Here is a 16,801-nt window from a genome sequence, read left to right on the forward strand (position 1 = left end):
ACTGGTTTTTAGCAGAAGTTTAAGATAGATTCTGTCATGGTGAGTAAACTGTCCTCTTGATTTTAGTACTTTATTTGACTTTTTTGGTATGAAGTGAAACTATTTGGCAACACTTTGTGTTGCTTTGCTATGGAAATGGTGTTCTTAGCATTTTTAAACCATTTTTCTTTACTTCTAATTAGCCAGTACTAAATTGTTGTAAATAGTTTATCCCACTTCCTTCTTGTCCTGCCTTTGGTGCTTGCTTTCTTTTTCTCATCTGCAGTCAGTTTAAATGTAACATTCCTACCCTTTACTTTATAGTGCTAAAGCTTCCTCGCTTGTAAGTCAAGACTGAGTTGCAGAGAAATTACTTGCCTTTTTCACAAGTATTGAAGCCAGAAGATGCTAGAAAATAAGGCAGATATGAACTAGAAGTATGTGAATTTTTTTTCCCCCAAAGGCTTTCTTCAAGTAAGATGCAATTTTCCATAGAACTGGAATGAATTGTGTCTTGTATCCTAGAGACTGTTAAAATCACAATGCAAAGATGAGTCCCTGCTCTAGTTTCTTGGTCACCTTGAGGAGATGACAAGATAAGTAATATTATCAATTACTACACAGTCCAAGAGCGTTTGATTACTTTGAGGTTTTTAATTTGCTTTTGTTCAGCAGAGTCGAAGTGCATACTTAGTGAATAATAAATCACAAGAGTGAATTAGCATTTTAGGACAGATGTTTGGTTTTGGTGTGATGGTGATAATTTTAGCTTGAAGGATGCAGTTGGCAAGAGTGGAGGGAACTTCTCCTAATGTCTTCTCATCTGCAGAAGGAGTAGTCCTGCTGAAGAATTACAGTAGCTTAGATTGATTCTTCGCTGCTTTATTATCTCTAAAGCTTTAAAGGTTTTATCTGTCTGCTGAAAATAATTATGGAAATGTTTTTCTGTTTGCTTTAGTGGAAAATTTTATTCCTGGAGGATACTGAGGAATGTTCTTTTCTCCCATGTTTTAGGCATTGTGATGAAAAGAAATTTTGGGCAGATCTATGTTTTCTTTTCCTTATTGTTTATGCCAGTTTTTAGTAGCTTGTGCTTTCCTAAGCTTGCCAGTATAGAAGCTTTGAGTATGAAAGACATTGAGAGAGCACTTTCAAAAACTTAAATTTTCCACCACAGCCTTCCTTTTTAAGATTATCTTTACACCATAGTTTTCTCATTAGCACATTACGAGGTGGTTCTTTTCTTTTTTCAGAAATATGATAATACTCCGCTGAACTACAACTGCTTTTTTATAGGCTGCATTTTACTTTCTTTACCTAAATGTCCACTGGGGATAATGAACAGATACAAACCTTCCCAGATGGTACTTCAGATTTTGTTTTTAGCTTTATTAATTCTGTAATGTATTAATTTTCATGTTTAGCTCTGAAGAACAGTATTATTATTAAACTGTCTGTTTTAAATCACACACGATAAAAATTGGCAAAGATTGTTCCTCCATAGCTTCGAATATATTTAAACTATTGGCATTTAAAAGAGAATGTTTCCAAAACATGTAAGAAAAAGGATTTCACTGCTTCAGTAGCTACCAGATGTCTTTCAGTCCATTGGAATTTCTGAAGGCATAGCTCTGAGAAATATTCCTATGTTTTTGATTTTTTGATTTCTTTCTTAGTAGGTGTTTGAAAACCTGTCACTTTTTTGTCTGTTTTCATGTGATTGTTTCTTTACTTAGCTACTGTACTACTTTATCTATATAAAGGCTTTGCAAGTTTTAATGTAAGCAGTGAAATAGTTGTTGTCCATAGATACTGGATAAAATGCTTGTTTTCTTTTTGTGAATTATCTATGAGATGTGCCTTTAGGATTGTACTTTCTGAAAAGACAACTGACTCAGCATATAATGAGTTTAGCACTAATAACACAAGGCCACTTTTTAAGGGTCAGAATGAAGGTTTATGTGATCCTGCATCCTGTTTTCAGAGCGCCCTTGTGGATACTGCAGGAAAGCTATAAAAGCAAAACAAATGTAGAATGAAATTTCCTGTACTGTATCATTCCAGAGTTTGGGTTTGTGGCTTGTAGAGAGGATATCTGCACTCTCTGACCCTTGATGAGTATTCCTTCTGTGATTTGAATGACAGTGGCCCTTCACAGTGTGTTCCACACTGAATAAAAGACATATGATAATGAAACAATTTAGGAATGCTAAGTTAGACACACTGCAGTAAGAAATGCCACAAGCAACAAAACTAACAAATCACTTCATGCCTTTGGCTAACTTCAAGGAGTCTGAACAAATCATCCCTTTTAGAGGTTTATATAGTACAGTCAAGACTTTTCTTCTTGACAAATGGTAAAGATTGTTGAGAGACTAAACATATTCTTTCCATATATCAGATCATTCACAAAGCTTTTGTTGGAATTCTTTCCTTTCGCATCATCTGCTTTGAGGAGAAGAGCAGAACTGTGTGTTATTCGGTACTCTAAAGCAATGAAACTGGTATTGGCAGCAGTATTATCTCTGTGTTACTGTCTGGTAGATAAAAGAGAATATTTTCATCCTTCTTTCTAACGGTGTTCTGAAAGCTAAGGTTCTTTTGATGAATAATTAGCTCTCTTAGTATTACGATCATCAGTTTTTACAATAAAAATGCAAAGTTGTCTGAGGTTCAGTGGCTTTTCAGGATTTCATCACTTGTTCAGGTAGTGTCTGTGTCTGACAGGCATTGTGGATATATCATGTGGAATTTGATTGGGTTGAAATATACAGAGCTTTCTTAAAAGGTGTACTTGGTCTATGTAAGCCACTCATTCCCAACCAACCAACTTATTATTGTATAAAGGGCACAAACATTCACGGGTTATTTGATCAGCAGTGACTTGTGCTGTTGGAAAAGATAATAAATTGCCTTAAACAAATTGCATATGTGTTGCTTTAGAACCCTTTTTTTAGAAAGATTTTACAAGCTGATATTTCTGCATTAAGAACATTTTAGGTCTACTGATGAAATAGATCAAGTCAGTGCAGTTTTTGTATGGTACCAAAGTAGTCTTATCAATACATTTATAACCAGAAAATTGATATGAGGTTGGTATGTGACAGAGACTCTCCTCTGGTATCAATTTTATTTCCTAATCTAGAATGTAAGGGTTAAAATTTCATGATGAAAGCATCTACTAAACATTTGTAAATTATCTTTAAAAGTCAGTTTCCAAATCCGTCATGTACAGAGAGAGCAGTGGGGGAAAAAAATCCCAGGCATCCAAGAGCATTTTGTTGTGATTTTTCAAATTCATCAAATGAAAGCAGAAAGCTGTAATAAAAGCTGTCAGACTGTTTTAACTGCAGATTTTGTTACTGCTTGCATTGCTTACTGTGCTGTGACAGATAGTGTTTATAGTTTTCAAACAATTCTGCGGTACTGTTTTTGCCAACTGTTTATGCTTGGAGAAACGTGGGCTCCCTATATTCTACCTGAAATGACTTTTTTAGTTAGTGGTATGATTCTTGTTCGATGTGCCTGAGAACATCCTTCTGCTCTTCCAGACCTCTTTAGAAAAGGGAATTTAAAGCTGCTCTATGTGGTAACTTACCACTCTTGTTTTGCTTTGTCCTACACATTGCTCTCATCTGTCAGATTCTTTCCAATTTTGGCATATTTCTGAAATTTAGTTGGATTTTTTTTCCTAATGAAGGACTTTATGCAATGTTGTCCTATCAATTTGTACTCTTACAATAAAGGAAGAAACATAAATATGTAAATATAAATGAAGAAACAGTGTATGTGTTATAGTAGGTATAGACTTTGATAATGCATGCAAACTCATCATTACTGCTTCTTCAGTAGAACTTGTAACTGTTGTGTCATTTCTTTAGTAATGCTATCGGGTATTTTTTTCTACATGAGCGTCCTTAAGTCACTGAATTTGCCAAAAGTAGGAACTGAAATGTTCTTACACAAGAGGAAAGTGAACAAGAAGATGCTTTGAGAATAAAGTGGCAGAATTTTTATGTCTTTGCCAACCGTGTATCTTGAGTAATTGCCAGCTCATTTACATTTGATACAGCTGTTAAGTGCACTGAAGAATGAATTCTAGATATGTTCTTACCGGATCAGTCTGATTGTATCTTTTCTTTTGCACCTGGAAACTGCTTCTGTAAATGAAAGAGCTCCTGTTTGTATGCTTTTCTTTTGGCGATGCCTCTGTGACCTGTTAGAAGAGTAGCTTTTATTGAACATGCAAGGAGGAGTTGTTCTTTTCCCTTCTTTGACTTACAATATGTGAAAAGGAGAATCAGTTTTTACCCATGTTAAGCCTTGCCTATTAGTAAAGGGTGGATGGAAGTAGCTGGATCTTCTAGTACTGTAAACTTTGATCAAGTGCCATTTGGTTGCCACTAATATTTCAAATTGAGGGAAGAAAAGATCCACTGATCTGAATCGATGTCATAGGCCCAGATGTTTAGGACTCTAGGTGTAGTTTTGAAGTCAGCTCAAGTGGAGGTAGTGGCAAGTCACTTAACTGATTTGCATCTTTTCCTTTTTTTAAGTGAGGATTTTTGTCAGTTCTTTGGACTGCTTATAAGGAAGCAAATGTAAATTCTCACTGGTTCTTGAAAACATCAAGAAAAAATGTATTTTTTGCGTGTTTGCTTGAGGTTCCTTTTTTTTTCCCCCTTGTCTGATCAGATACAAAGAAGGTGGTGAAGCTTTGTTAGTATTGCTGCCCTCAGAAGAAAAAGGCATGGTGGAACAGCTGGCCCAGAGGAAAGTACCTATCAGTGAAATAAAGTAAGTGACTAATGTCCTGTCTGTTATTCAGCCTTCTTTCTACAAGAATAATGTGTGATGTCTATGACAATCTTGATAAAGTACTTGAATTGCCTGGAGCTGGACAAACCAGGGAAATCAGTTAGTTTTGATAGTGCTGTAGAAGGAAAAGATAGGTTTCCTATTCCATTGCCATTCCCGAAGGCAGGATGAGCTGCACAAATCATTCTTTTCAGATACCAATAAATATATTCACAATTTTCCCCAAGAGGTCTTGTCTATACTCAACAGTTCCTACCACTAACACGTTTTTCTTCTGTTTGATAAGCTTTGTAAGTATATTAAATTAAGTATTTCTTTTGTCCTGTGCCAAGAATATATGGAAAATGATGGATTCTCTTACTCTCTGCAGCTACTTTTTATGTAATTGAACATTATCGTGCTCTTTCTCTTATTTTCTTTTGCAGAGTAAACAATTATGTCTTTACTCTGTCCCTCTTCTTTTTTTTTCATACCTGCTATCATTTTTGTTTCTCTTACCTTTTGTTTAGTTCTAGACTATTTCTCTAATTTGTCATGACCTTTCTAAATCAGCTGGTTGAAGGACAGCAAATAAAATATGTGGCTGAATGGTCATTTTACATACTAGAGAGAGTATTCCAATGAAAAACTTTAAAAATCTATGCTGTCTATACAAATAGAACTGACTTTGAAGGAGTTGCAAAGACATATAAGGATACCATGTGAAAATAAAAAAGCATATTTCCATTTTATATTATATGCAGAGTAATGGAAATCTACGAAAGACAGAACCCCTAACTAAAAATATTAGAAAAAAAGATGACTGCTAAAAGAATCAATGGTTTTTTCTTATTTAGCAACTGTGAGGTTTGAAGGAGTTCATTGTTCTTTGAGTCTAATGTTAAATTGAAAGAGGGAAGATAATATGAAGAAAACATGGAAGAAGAATTGAAAACAAGCCAGAAAATGGGGTATGAGCCTGACTCCATTTTGAATACTTTCCTAGTTCAGATCACACCATGCCAAAAATCATAGAATAGAGATGGAAGAAATCAGAGAAAGATGACGAAGTAGAATGGTAAGTTTCTGTACAAACGGGTCTGAGCAAAACTAAGACTGTTTTGCTTTGAAATGCTGTGGTTTGAATATGAAGATACAGGTATCTAAACTGGGAAGGTAATTAACTGTTGAAGAAAGTGTCTGTAGAACAATTGTATTTGAGAAGAATTCAAATTAGGGTAAAACTTTAGGTGGTTATCACACCTCATTTCTCAAATCTTCAGATCTGCTAAAAATTAGTTATCATTTCTGCAGAGAATAGAAACAATGCATATAGCGCTTGCCAGAGTTAAGGTTTAATTTTATTTTTTTAAAGCATTTTTGATGTATAGGATGTGCTATTTCAGAGGCACTGCTGAACTGCATTTGTGAATACTGTTTCTATGTAACAAACTGAGTACACTGCAACCAGTGAAGAAAATCCACCTTTTCTGGTCAAACACATGTATTGAATCCATGTAGAACATGCACAAACTTCAAAAATAAGACAAGTTTGGCTAAAACAGGGAAATAAGGACTAGAATGCAGTCAAACAACTACCAGAAGTCTAAGTGCCCTTAAAGGTTTCATTTACATTGCTCTTTAAAAAAAGCCCTAGCATACAGCAACAGCAAAACCAAATAAACCCCCACCAACTGAATGTGGAAAATATTAGTTAAGAAACTGAAGTTTTCCCTTAAGCATCATAGTGCTTTAATAGGATCTGTTGTATAACCACTGCAGCAAATTGTCTCTTTTTCCAAACTTCATCTTTTTCCTTCCTAAAATGGTATTCAAATAATTTATCTTATTTTTATATTCAGTAAATGAATGTCTGATCTTATGCATAGCATAAGTATTTCCCCTTTCTTTGTCAGCTAAGCTTTTAACTTCTCAAGTAATGTTTTAATTGTTTGAATAGCTTATCATAGGAAATGCTAGAAAAGCCCCTTTAGCCTGTATTTATCTATGTAAATAGAATTAGGTATTTTTGTACCAGGATAATAATCCAATTTTAATAGGGCAAATATTCCCCCCCCCCCCCCTTAAATGCATATTCTATTTATAATTCAGGTTAGATGTCTCTCTGGAGAGACATTTGTGGCTACATACCTTAACATATCCTTGCTAATCTGATATGACTTCAGTGAAAAACACTCTGCTTTTTTTTAACACCACTCCAAAAATTCATTCTTTTACCAAGCCAGAAGGGCATATATATAATAAATACATTTAAGGAACATTCTTAATTGGAATACAATTATTAGAAAAGTCAGGGCTTTTGGTTGATAATATATTTTAACACCCTGCTCCAAGATGCAGTTTTTCAATCTGCAAAACAAACCTTAATAGTATTTGTAACATCACAATGAAGTGAAATGCTTTTACTTGGAATTATCTGCCTAGTGTGGTTAAGATTTAAAAGATTTAGCATGATACTTGGAAGAGACTAACTAAAATCCTTGAAAAATATACATGCAGTTACTTGTGGGTTGCAAACCAATTTAATTCTAAAAGTTTTTAACTACAGGTTTTTTCAGGTCATTCACTTATAGGTAGTTTTGCAATTAGTACAACCCTGGTGTGTTTTGTCAGTTTATAAATTGTTGAAGAAGCTGCATCAACCCTTGGATCACGTTCCAGGTCTTCTGTTGAAGTCTCTGGTGGTGTTTGTGCTTATTCATCTAACTATAGATTCTCAAGAATTCTGACTTGGAAGTTAGAAGATAATGAGCATTGCTCACTGCCAACTCTTCCAAGTTTCTGAAGTTCATTCTTAAAGCTTTTTCTGAAAAGTTTGTTTACAAAACATCCTTGTCAATTGAACTGTTTGTTTTGCTGTTCTTGTTAAGCTTTTGTCTGGTGTAGTGGTCACAAGAACTCTGTTACTTTCCTTGTTTTATATTTTTTGACTTGCACACAGCTCTGGGTATTTCTTTGTTTCATTTGGAGAGAGCTTTTAAAACAGTTGGGTAATTTGAAGGGAGAAATAGGAAGAACTTTATTTTCCTGAATACCTATTGAAAAGACTGGGGTTTATGCTCTTTTCTTAATTTTCAGTTTTAAATCTAAGCTCCCTGTAGAGGTTGTTAGTACACCAAATATTTCTAGTCAGCACGAGCTAGCAATTTACTGTGACTGCTTTCAACAATATGTAACTTTTTTGTTGTTCAAACAGAAATGGAAAATGAAGAATATGCAGTAATAAACACTGTATTTTAGAGCATTCAAATATGGCAGAAAGATACTCTGAGAGTATTAAATAGTATGAGCCTTTTTTAAGGAGTCTGTAATTTCAAAGTTGTACATGCAAGCTGTAAACTGAAATTATTTTTGATAATACCTGGAGGTTACTTTGTCACATCCAATTTTGTTGGGTAGTAAGACAAGAACTGCTTCTCCAGGGGTTATCATAACAAATTTTGTGTCTAGAAAAGGTTATGAAAGCAAGTCTAAGTATGTAGATATCCATGATGTAATACTGCTTTCTTTAATATTCTGACCAAAAAAGTGATTTTTTTTGGGGGGGGGAAGCCAGCAAAAACAACAACAAAGCACTTTTTTTTTTTTTTGACATTGGAGAATACTTGGATACATATTCCACATCATTGTAGTATTAAAACTAGGGGGTTTATTAAAACTTGCTGCCTCACAATTATCATTGTTGCTGTAGGACAGTACATTGGTGTCACTAACCAGTGTGGTTATGCACCTGTCCATGGCCTGCTGGTATGAGGCTGGCAACTCCGAGCAGCTTTTCTTGGGTCCCAGTTCATTCTCCTCTCTCCAGCCTTCTAGGTTGTCTAGTGTAACCATAGGGAGCCACATTCCAGACTGAGAGCACAGAGCAAAACCTGCTGCTGCTTGGAAGCTGGGTGGAATATGGAAACTGTTTTGCTCCATCATGGCAGTGTGATCTTTCTGGTGATTGTTGAGCTTTTTTGTTTAAATTCTGCCTTGCAGAGGGGTGGGGAAAAGTGAATATGTAGTTGAAACAGTGTTTGTATCCTGGTACAGGGAAAATGAGAGGAAGTCAAACTACATACCAACCAGGAAATTTGGAGAGTGCTCTCTGATCAGTTTGTATGACCAAACAAATTGGGTTCGTGTTCACTTCATGGCACAGTCAATTGTGGCTATTTATGCAACTGCTAGGCAAACAGCAGTTTCAAAAGTTATACTGCTCTTTGAAGGTAAAATGTGTGATCACAGAGTTAAAAAAAAAAGAAAAAAAAGAAACAGCCTACTTAAAATGACAGGCAGTGTAATAAGATCCCTTTCTAGTCTTTGCATGGTTGGTTCTAGCTCACTAGTTCTTAGCTATTCGGGCAAGCTTATAAATTACAATAATTCACCTAAGTGTTTAGCTTTTAGGTTTGTCTCTCCAAATAGTCACATGCATATGTTTTATTGTGAAGAGTTTTATTTGTTCGGAAAGAAATAACATGCAAACTCACTGAAGTCAAAATCCAATTTAACAATGACCAGCTTTCTCACTTTTTGAATTCCAGAGGAAGAGAGGAAGATGACAGTGGATGACTGTCATAATACAGTATTGAGAGGACACAATCCAGTATTTCTACTCTTTTTCAATATTCAGTGTTGCAAATTTACACGTTCTATTAACAAACACAAACTCAAAATGTGCCTGGGACACCATATTTATGGTTAACATTGCTTAGATTTATACCACATTATTTTGACATGCTTTGAAGTATTTTGCGTTATTCTTGTCTTTTTCAAACCTGTTTCTCTCAAATTTCAACCAAATTACTCAAAAATTTATGTGAAGGCAACAAAATGTTCCTACATTTTGTCTGCATTTTCTTACATTATACATATATACATACTCCAATTTGCAGGAGTCTCAGTAACATATAGTCTCTTATAAGTAATGAATCTTATTTCCACAATAATTAATTCCTACAATGTGGAAGTCGTAGAAAATAATGAATAATAGTGGATCCAGGTAAGAACTGGAACTGGATGTGCCTTTTGAGTGTGACAGTGATAACAGTGAGTAGTTGGCGCACTCAGCTACTCTCTGAGTACAGCTACACGGACAGTTTGCATTGTTACAAGTTTTCATGGAGACTGTTTCCCTAGTTTATGAGAATGTACAACTGCCAGATGCTTTGCTGACACCAAATATGACATCTGCTGCTTCTTTCCCATTCTTAAACTTGCTAGTGCTGCTGCAGGGGATAATCAGACTGAGTCATGTTTTGCTGCTGGCTAAGCTGTGTTAGCCATTGTGTGTTTGCTCATTTTCTTTAGGTCCTTACAAGTTGGGCTTTTTTTTTGATATCAAGGGAAAGGTAATTGTTTAACAACTTCTCTTCCCCCCCCCCCTTTAAAAATGAGAACTATATTTAACTGACCTGTTTCATAGGACTTTTTTAAATCTGTCTCTGATGAATTCTTAAGAATACATACAACTACGAGTCCAAGTGCTTTTACTTTCTCTAGTTGCTGTGGAGCAAATTTCTTTTGACCCAGCTGGTTTCTCTGAGTACCTGTTATCCCGTGATTTGTGATTCTGGTGTGAGCTTGGACTGTCCTATAGTTGTTGTTAGCTGTCTGATTGCAGCTGCCACTTTGAGTGAAGACAAGGGAAAAAAAGCACTGGCTAATTTAAGGGCCGGGAGGTCATATCTTAATAACTTTCCTATAACTTAGCAGAAATCCAACACCTCTCTGGACTGTTTTACTACTGCTGTTCATGTTAATTTTTTTTTTTTTTTGTTACTCATGCTATCCCTTCTTTACTTTTTGTATTGTTATTTTTCAAAGATTTGTTGGTCAGTTTGTCCCCCACTCAGTTTTTCATGCCTCTTCTTTTCTTATGTCTTTACATTTTTAGAGCCAATTATAGGCTGGCTGGAAACTGGAACTCAGTTTTTTTGATCTTTCATGAAAACTGTAGCTAAACAGAGCTTGTGTACACTACAGTTTTCCCTTGGATGTGTCTGAACTGAGTTAAGAAATTAAAATCATGAGGGAATCAAGTTTGATATCTATGCTTTTCATATTTAGTAAGAATAATAGACAATCATAATAATGTTATAAAAAGACTATAAAATGTTCCTTTGCATATTATTTTCATCAGTCATATTTTTTAGACCAACGTACTGCCATGTGAAGAGGTATGATTTTGTTTCCCCCTCCCCCCCCGTGACTTCCTTCAACTGAGGCTATGTTTTGATGTACAGCATGGCGTGACATGGCACACAGAAGCCAGAGTCAGATTAAGAAATGTGGTAGTTGTGCATCTTTGACCTCTGCTTGAGGGGTAACCTCCTACCAGCTTTGGTAGGTCATATGATACACTTGCGTGGCACTCGCAGATCAAAACCAGAAGTAGATGAGAAAAGATCTGGGCAAATAAAACTACAATAATGTGGGTATCACTAGAATAAGTGTAAAAATCCAGAATCTGGAAGAAGACCTGCATATCTTTTTATTAGAATTAATGGCATTTTCTGTAGTACAGTCACTGTTCTTCATTTACTTGATCAAAGTCTTGAGAAGCTCTTTAACCTGTTTAATCTCAATGTTCTTTATTATTGTTCACCTGGCTGTTCTTTCTAAGAATACTAAAATTTAAGTATTCCCAGCACAGTAGATCTTACTTAAGCTTTTAAAAATGCTGACAATTTCCTTATGAAGACTTTGATCTTGGTTTAAAGTAGTACTGTAATTCATTATGCTGCTTCTGTATTTTTTCAGTGTTTTTATAAAATCAAAAAGTTCTTTTCTGCTGATTTCTGCTTTGCTTTGGAAGAAGATTCACCACCTTCAGTGCAAACTGTGTCTGAATAAAAAGTCTGAGCTGCCATATGGGTTTTTTTTCTGTATTATCTTTTTGATGAGTGTGTGCTTCATCCTTAATATGGTTCCATTCTCTGCTGTTTCAGAGTGGTAATAACTTCATGCATTTTAAAGCAATGCAAAAAATATGCAGATACCCATGAGAACTTAATAGGTGCTTATTTTGGCATATTGTAATAATTAAAGCTAACTTTTCTTTCTTTTTTTTTTTTTTTTTTATTAGAATTAATCCTGAAAAACTTACAGACATCCAAAAGAGGATGCAAGCTTTCTTAGCTCAAGATCAAGAGTTAAAAGACAAAGCTCAAAGGGTAAGTCATCTACTGCACTCTAGTTCTTGGAGCAAGCTAGCTGAATAAAACTGTTTGAATAACTGACCAGCTCATATATGCCCTAGAAGCAGTATTTGGAACTGCTGCCTTGTTCTGATTTTTAAGCTTTATAACACAATGTCAGTAGAAACAATAATCATGCATTAACAGTTGGTGGAAAGTATGCCTGTATAGAGTGTGTGAGTTGAGATGGGCTCAGTGTGGGCTCATGATGGTAACACCTGAAGAGCCACATGACCTATTGCTGTTGTGCCAAAGTTAAGGCACTTCTGAGGACATACTTATTTGAGAGTCTTGGGTATGAAAGTAATTTCTGATTTAGTAGTCACTGCTTCTCAGCTGTTTTGTTCCGGTACAAGAAAGACATGGACATACCAGAAACAAGACCAATGGCGAACAACCAGAGGTGATTGAGCACTTGGAGTATCTCCTGTGTTAGGAGATTAGCATAAATTAGATGCAACCCGAGTCTTTTGAGTGATGACCAGTGACAGGAGAGAAAGCAATGGACACAAATTCATATACAAAAAGCTCCATTTAAACCCAAGGGAAAACCATTTGTTGTGAGAGTGGTTGAACACTAGAACAGATTGCATAGTGAGACTGCAGACTCCAAATGTTGGATATCAAAAAGCTGGGTTCCTTCTTGAGCAGCCTTCTCTAGCTAACCTTGGTTTGAGCAGGGGTTTGAACTAGATACTCTCCAAAGATTCCTCTCAACTTACAACTACTCCGAGAGGACTTCTCTCAGGGAGCTGGTATAGAACATTTCAGAATAATAATAATAAAAAAAGGTTACTAAAAAGTAGCAGATCTCATTACTTGACTCCAAAGTTAGAAATACAAATCCATATAGGCCTCACATGCCCACCTTCTTGGTCAGTTTATTTACTGTCATGTCTCCTGAGTATGTATGACAATTTGTTCTTTCTCAGTGACAAATTCCAATGCATTGAATAAAGCATTTTAACTTGTTTAGGATTTAAATGAGAAGCAAAATAGCTTAGAATAGCTCTTCCAGGTGAGATGGAGAAGTGTGTGAATGGGACTGTGAATGAGATTTCTTTGCTGTGCTAGTTAATGCTGGGAGACTCCCTGGACAATATGTGAATGTCACTAAGATTTTTATCAGGTGTCAGAAAGGTAGGAAAACTTCAAATAACTACGTAGGCTCCTGGACTAGAATGAGCTGGTTGTAAAAGACATTTTCCCCAGAAGATGGCCTGTGAAACATTTCTGGGCATTATGCTGCCTCTTGCCGTAACTAAACATGTTTGCTGATCTTTTTCTGGTTTTATAACATTTTTAAGCCATGAACTTTTTGGGAAAGAGCTTACTACTTGTTTTATTGAAGCACTGCAACATGTTGGTTTTCTGAGCTTGGTTGGTTTGTTGGTTACTGTTTTTGAAATATGTAAATGTTGATCCTATGAATTCTGTAGTTGTACCAAGTCTCTTCCAAACAATACAAAATCAGAAGTTCAAATTGAGATTCAGGGAAACATGATTGGAAGAATAATGGGAAAACCTTTCATTTTTTTGTTATATATATAGGTCAAATTGAAAGAGCACTACCAAAGGCCAAGTGGTGAGAATTCTGGAAGTGCCAAAACGTGAGAAATAAAAGGTTGCAGAGATTCTGGATTAGTGTTGATAACTTTTTTATTTGTATGAGCTAGTGTGGGGATTGATGACACCTGAAGGTATTCTGATAAAGCTGAATGGTAGGGTAAAATGAAAAGTGGATCTTGAACACTTAAAGAGAAAGTAAAGTGTTTTAACTTTTCTGTTGAACTGGGATGTAAAATGAGTCAAGTTGAAATATTTAAAACTCTTGAGATTCATTTCTCCTAGCTTTAGATGTCCTCTGTGGGTTAGTCTGCCTGACCTTTCATTTTATAGCTCATAGAGAGGAATAAGCACTTCTACGATGCCTCCTGACACAGATACCTTAAAAACCCTTTGGGATGGATGAATGGTGGTTTCTTTGCACTGCAGAGGTAGCCTGTGTGATGTGACCTAGCTGGGACACCTGCAGTAGGGACACTTAGTGGGACAGAAGAATGTCATTCTTACTTTCCCAAACAAGGAGTTTTAAATCAAAGTGCCTGAGGAAGTCAGCTGGGAGCTCTGTGAATAAAATGTTCAATGTTCAAGGGACTGCTTTTAAAAACTATTTTTGGAGTTCAGGTATCCCAGGTTTTTGTAGTGCAAAAAGAATTACGTGTAGCAATGTGGAATGTCAGTGTAAGCCTCATCTGAGCACTGCATAAACCAGAGGTACTGGTGACTTACCATGATTATGTTCAGCTGCCATGGGTAGTTGAAGTTACACCCCTTTGTATCGGAAGTGACAGAGCAGCTGCATGGGGGAGAAGGAGAGTAGGAGGAAGCTAGCATCATCTTACTTGAAATGAAAACACTAATCTCTGTTTCTGGCTTTGACTTTCTAAGATCTCTTAAAAGACAGAGATCATTCTGAGTTGAACAAAAGAAAATAATGATGAAGTTTCAAAATAGCACAAGAATAAAATCAAACACAGACTTAGTATTACAGATAAAAACTTGATTTAAAAAAATTTAATTGCCATGTAATTATCCTTTCAAGCAATTTTTGTTGTGGTTTTTAATTTATGGATAGGAGAGTAGTGTCATTCTTGCAGAGAAACTGTATATATTCAGTCTTTTTAAAAAAACTTGAAGTATGGGCAGTTGGTTTATCACAGAAGTGTCCCTCCTAATAAAGTTTAAGTATGAATGTTCAGACATACTATGCAAATGTGCCTCAGTGGTCTGACATATGAATGTGAAAAACCCAATAAAATTAATGCAAATGAAATCCTGACCTTGGATCCTTATCTGGAATGCTGGATTTCTCAAAGGCATGGGTCTTGTGCTGTCTAACCTGACTGTTGCAAGCTGCCAAATTTTTGACATTTGTAATGTAAGAAATAAATTTCCTACTGGAATGGATCTGATAGCAGTGAAACAGCACAGCTATGCACAGAAGTTCATATAGGATGTAGCCTACTGTGTGGAGGGCATCAGGTCCAAGTCATTGTGTCCTCTAAGCTTATGGATTTGCTTCAAGGTGCTTCTTTTTTAAAAAAAAAAAGAGGAAAAACCAAAATTCTTGATTACTGATTGCTTCAACAAACTTCTTGTTTCATGTGGTAGGACATGGTTCCTCTGCTCTTGCCTGGAAAGGCAGCATGAATCATACTGGGGCTTCTTTGAAACCTTTGCAGTTCTTCTCATGGACTGATGCTGCCTTTTGGCATTTTATGTAATTTTAATATTTAATATGTCAGTTCCATCAGTTTTGAAAAACAGTTTAAAAAAAGAATTTGTTTTTCTTGCTAGTTTGAATGTTACTGTGGCACTGAAGGGGTATCTGTCCTTTGAATTCTTCATCACACCCAGAGGGATATGCAGGGTGTTACATCCCGAGATTCCAGTCACACCTTTCTGCTTTTGAATTTTGTCGAAACAGCACATCAGTTGAATTGTGTACATTTTAATACTTATCCAAGAAAGAGATCAATAAATCAAAATTTAAATGTGGTAAATTCATAGAGCATTGTATTTTTTCCTTACATATTTCTAGTACTTGTACCATAATCTCTGGTGGTTTTGGGGACCTGTAGCTCCTATTCTAATAAAGCTGTAATATGTTTCTGATGCCCAATTGTACCATTTTCCATAATAGTATAAGTTAATGTACGTAATATTTTTGCAATGTTCAGTTATTTAAAAAAAAGCTTTGAAAGTGTTATCAAAAGAGCAGATACAGCAGGGGACAACAGCACTTGATAAAAGAGCAGGAAACTAGTTCAGGCTGACAGAACTTGTTCTCCCTCATCTCCAGTGTGTGTGCACAGACTGACCAAGTCTTAGGAGAACTGAATAAAATCCAGTTGAGATGACAGTATTTTAGACAGAGGTTGAAGTGAACATACTGAAATCAAACAAAAAAAAAAAAATCAAAGAAAATAATTTCTCTTCTTGTAAAGTAGAACAACTCTTCTATGCATTTATTTGGTTATAGAGCTTGATACATGTGCAAAAGTTGTGTTCTTTATGCCTTTCATCATTTGTTAGTTTCTAGACCACGTATACCACATATATACTATTAAAGTAAGTGGATAGCTTGATGGGTTATTCAACAGACAATGAGATTTCAACCCTCATGAAAGTAGTGGCAAGTAGTGACTCACGTAGATCTTGCGATCTGCAAATCTCAGATTAACAGGAAGGATACTTCTTGTTTAATCTGCTCTTTTCCATCTGTCACTGCAGAGAAAAAAGAGGCTTTCATTGATTTTTGTTACTTGTTAGACAACAAAAGATAAATGAGATCTGTCAAATTGGAAACCTTTTCCTAAACATTCTAGTTATCTTTGTAAAAGTGATTAATAATTTAATGTGAGCAAAGAAGTGTTTTATTCTACTCTTCAATCTTTGTATCAGCTGAATGGATTGAGCTCACACTTTCTGTAGCTAAAATTATTTGAAAGACATAATCAGGAAGAAAACTTTACCCAGAAAACTTAGCGCTTGGAAAAATAAGCAAATGAAAATTTAGTTCTGTATTGAAGTATTGGGCAGCTTGAAAAGTACATCTTAGCTCTACATATCTTACAATTAATAGTTTTTATTCCAGTTTACTGAGGAGAAAATAAAGAATTTATTACATTGCTTAATTTACTGACTCATCTTTTCCTCTTTGGAAGCGTTTTTCTCTCTTAGAAGCATTTAGAGAGTCCCGATAAGAAATCAGTGCTCCTGACTGTTGGGTCTTTCCTCCTCTATCTGAGATGAAC

At 35.6% G+C, this 16,801-nt stretch overlaps 1 protein-coding gene across 1 annotated transcript in view; it reads left to right on the forward strand.

Moving 5' to 3' along the window:
- The window catches only part of DDX10 (DEAD-box helicase 10), a 165,823-nt gene that overhangs the window by 24,306 nt on the left and 124,716 nt on the right, over window positions 1-16,801 (forward strand). Inside the window, exons 10-11 of the mRNA XM_027900658.1 lie at window positions 4,675-4,776; window positions 11,870-11,957. Of these exons, the coding sequence (XP_027756459.1) occupies window positions 4,675-4,776; window positions 11,870-11,957 (190 nt within the window). The remainder of the gene's footprint in view (window positions 1-4,674; window positions 4,777-11,869; window positions 11,958-16,801) is intronic.

The sequence above is a fragment of the Empidonax traillii genome, unplaced genomic scaffold, assembly GCF_003031625.1.
Source record: "Empidonax traillii isolate 1590-97213 ecotype Southwest subspecies unplaced genomic scaffold, ASM303162v1 scaffold21:size2437335, whole genome shotgun sequence".
NCBI lineage: Eukaryota > Metazoa > Chordata > Aves > Passeriformes > Tyrannidae > Empidonax > Empidonax traillii.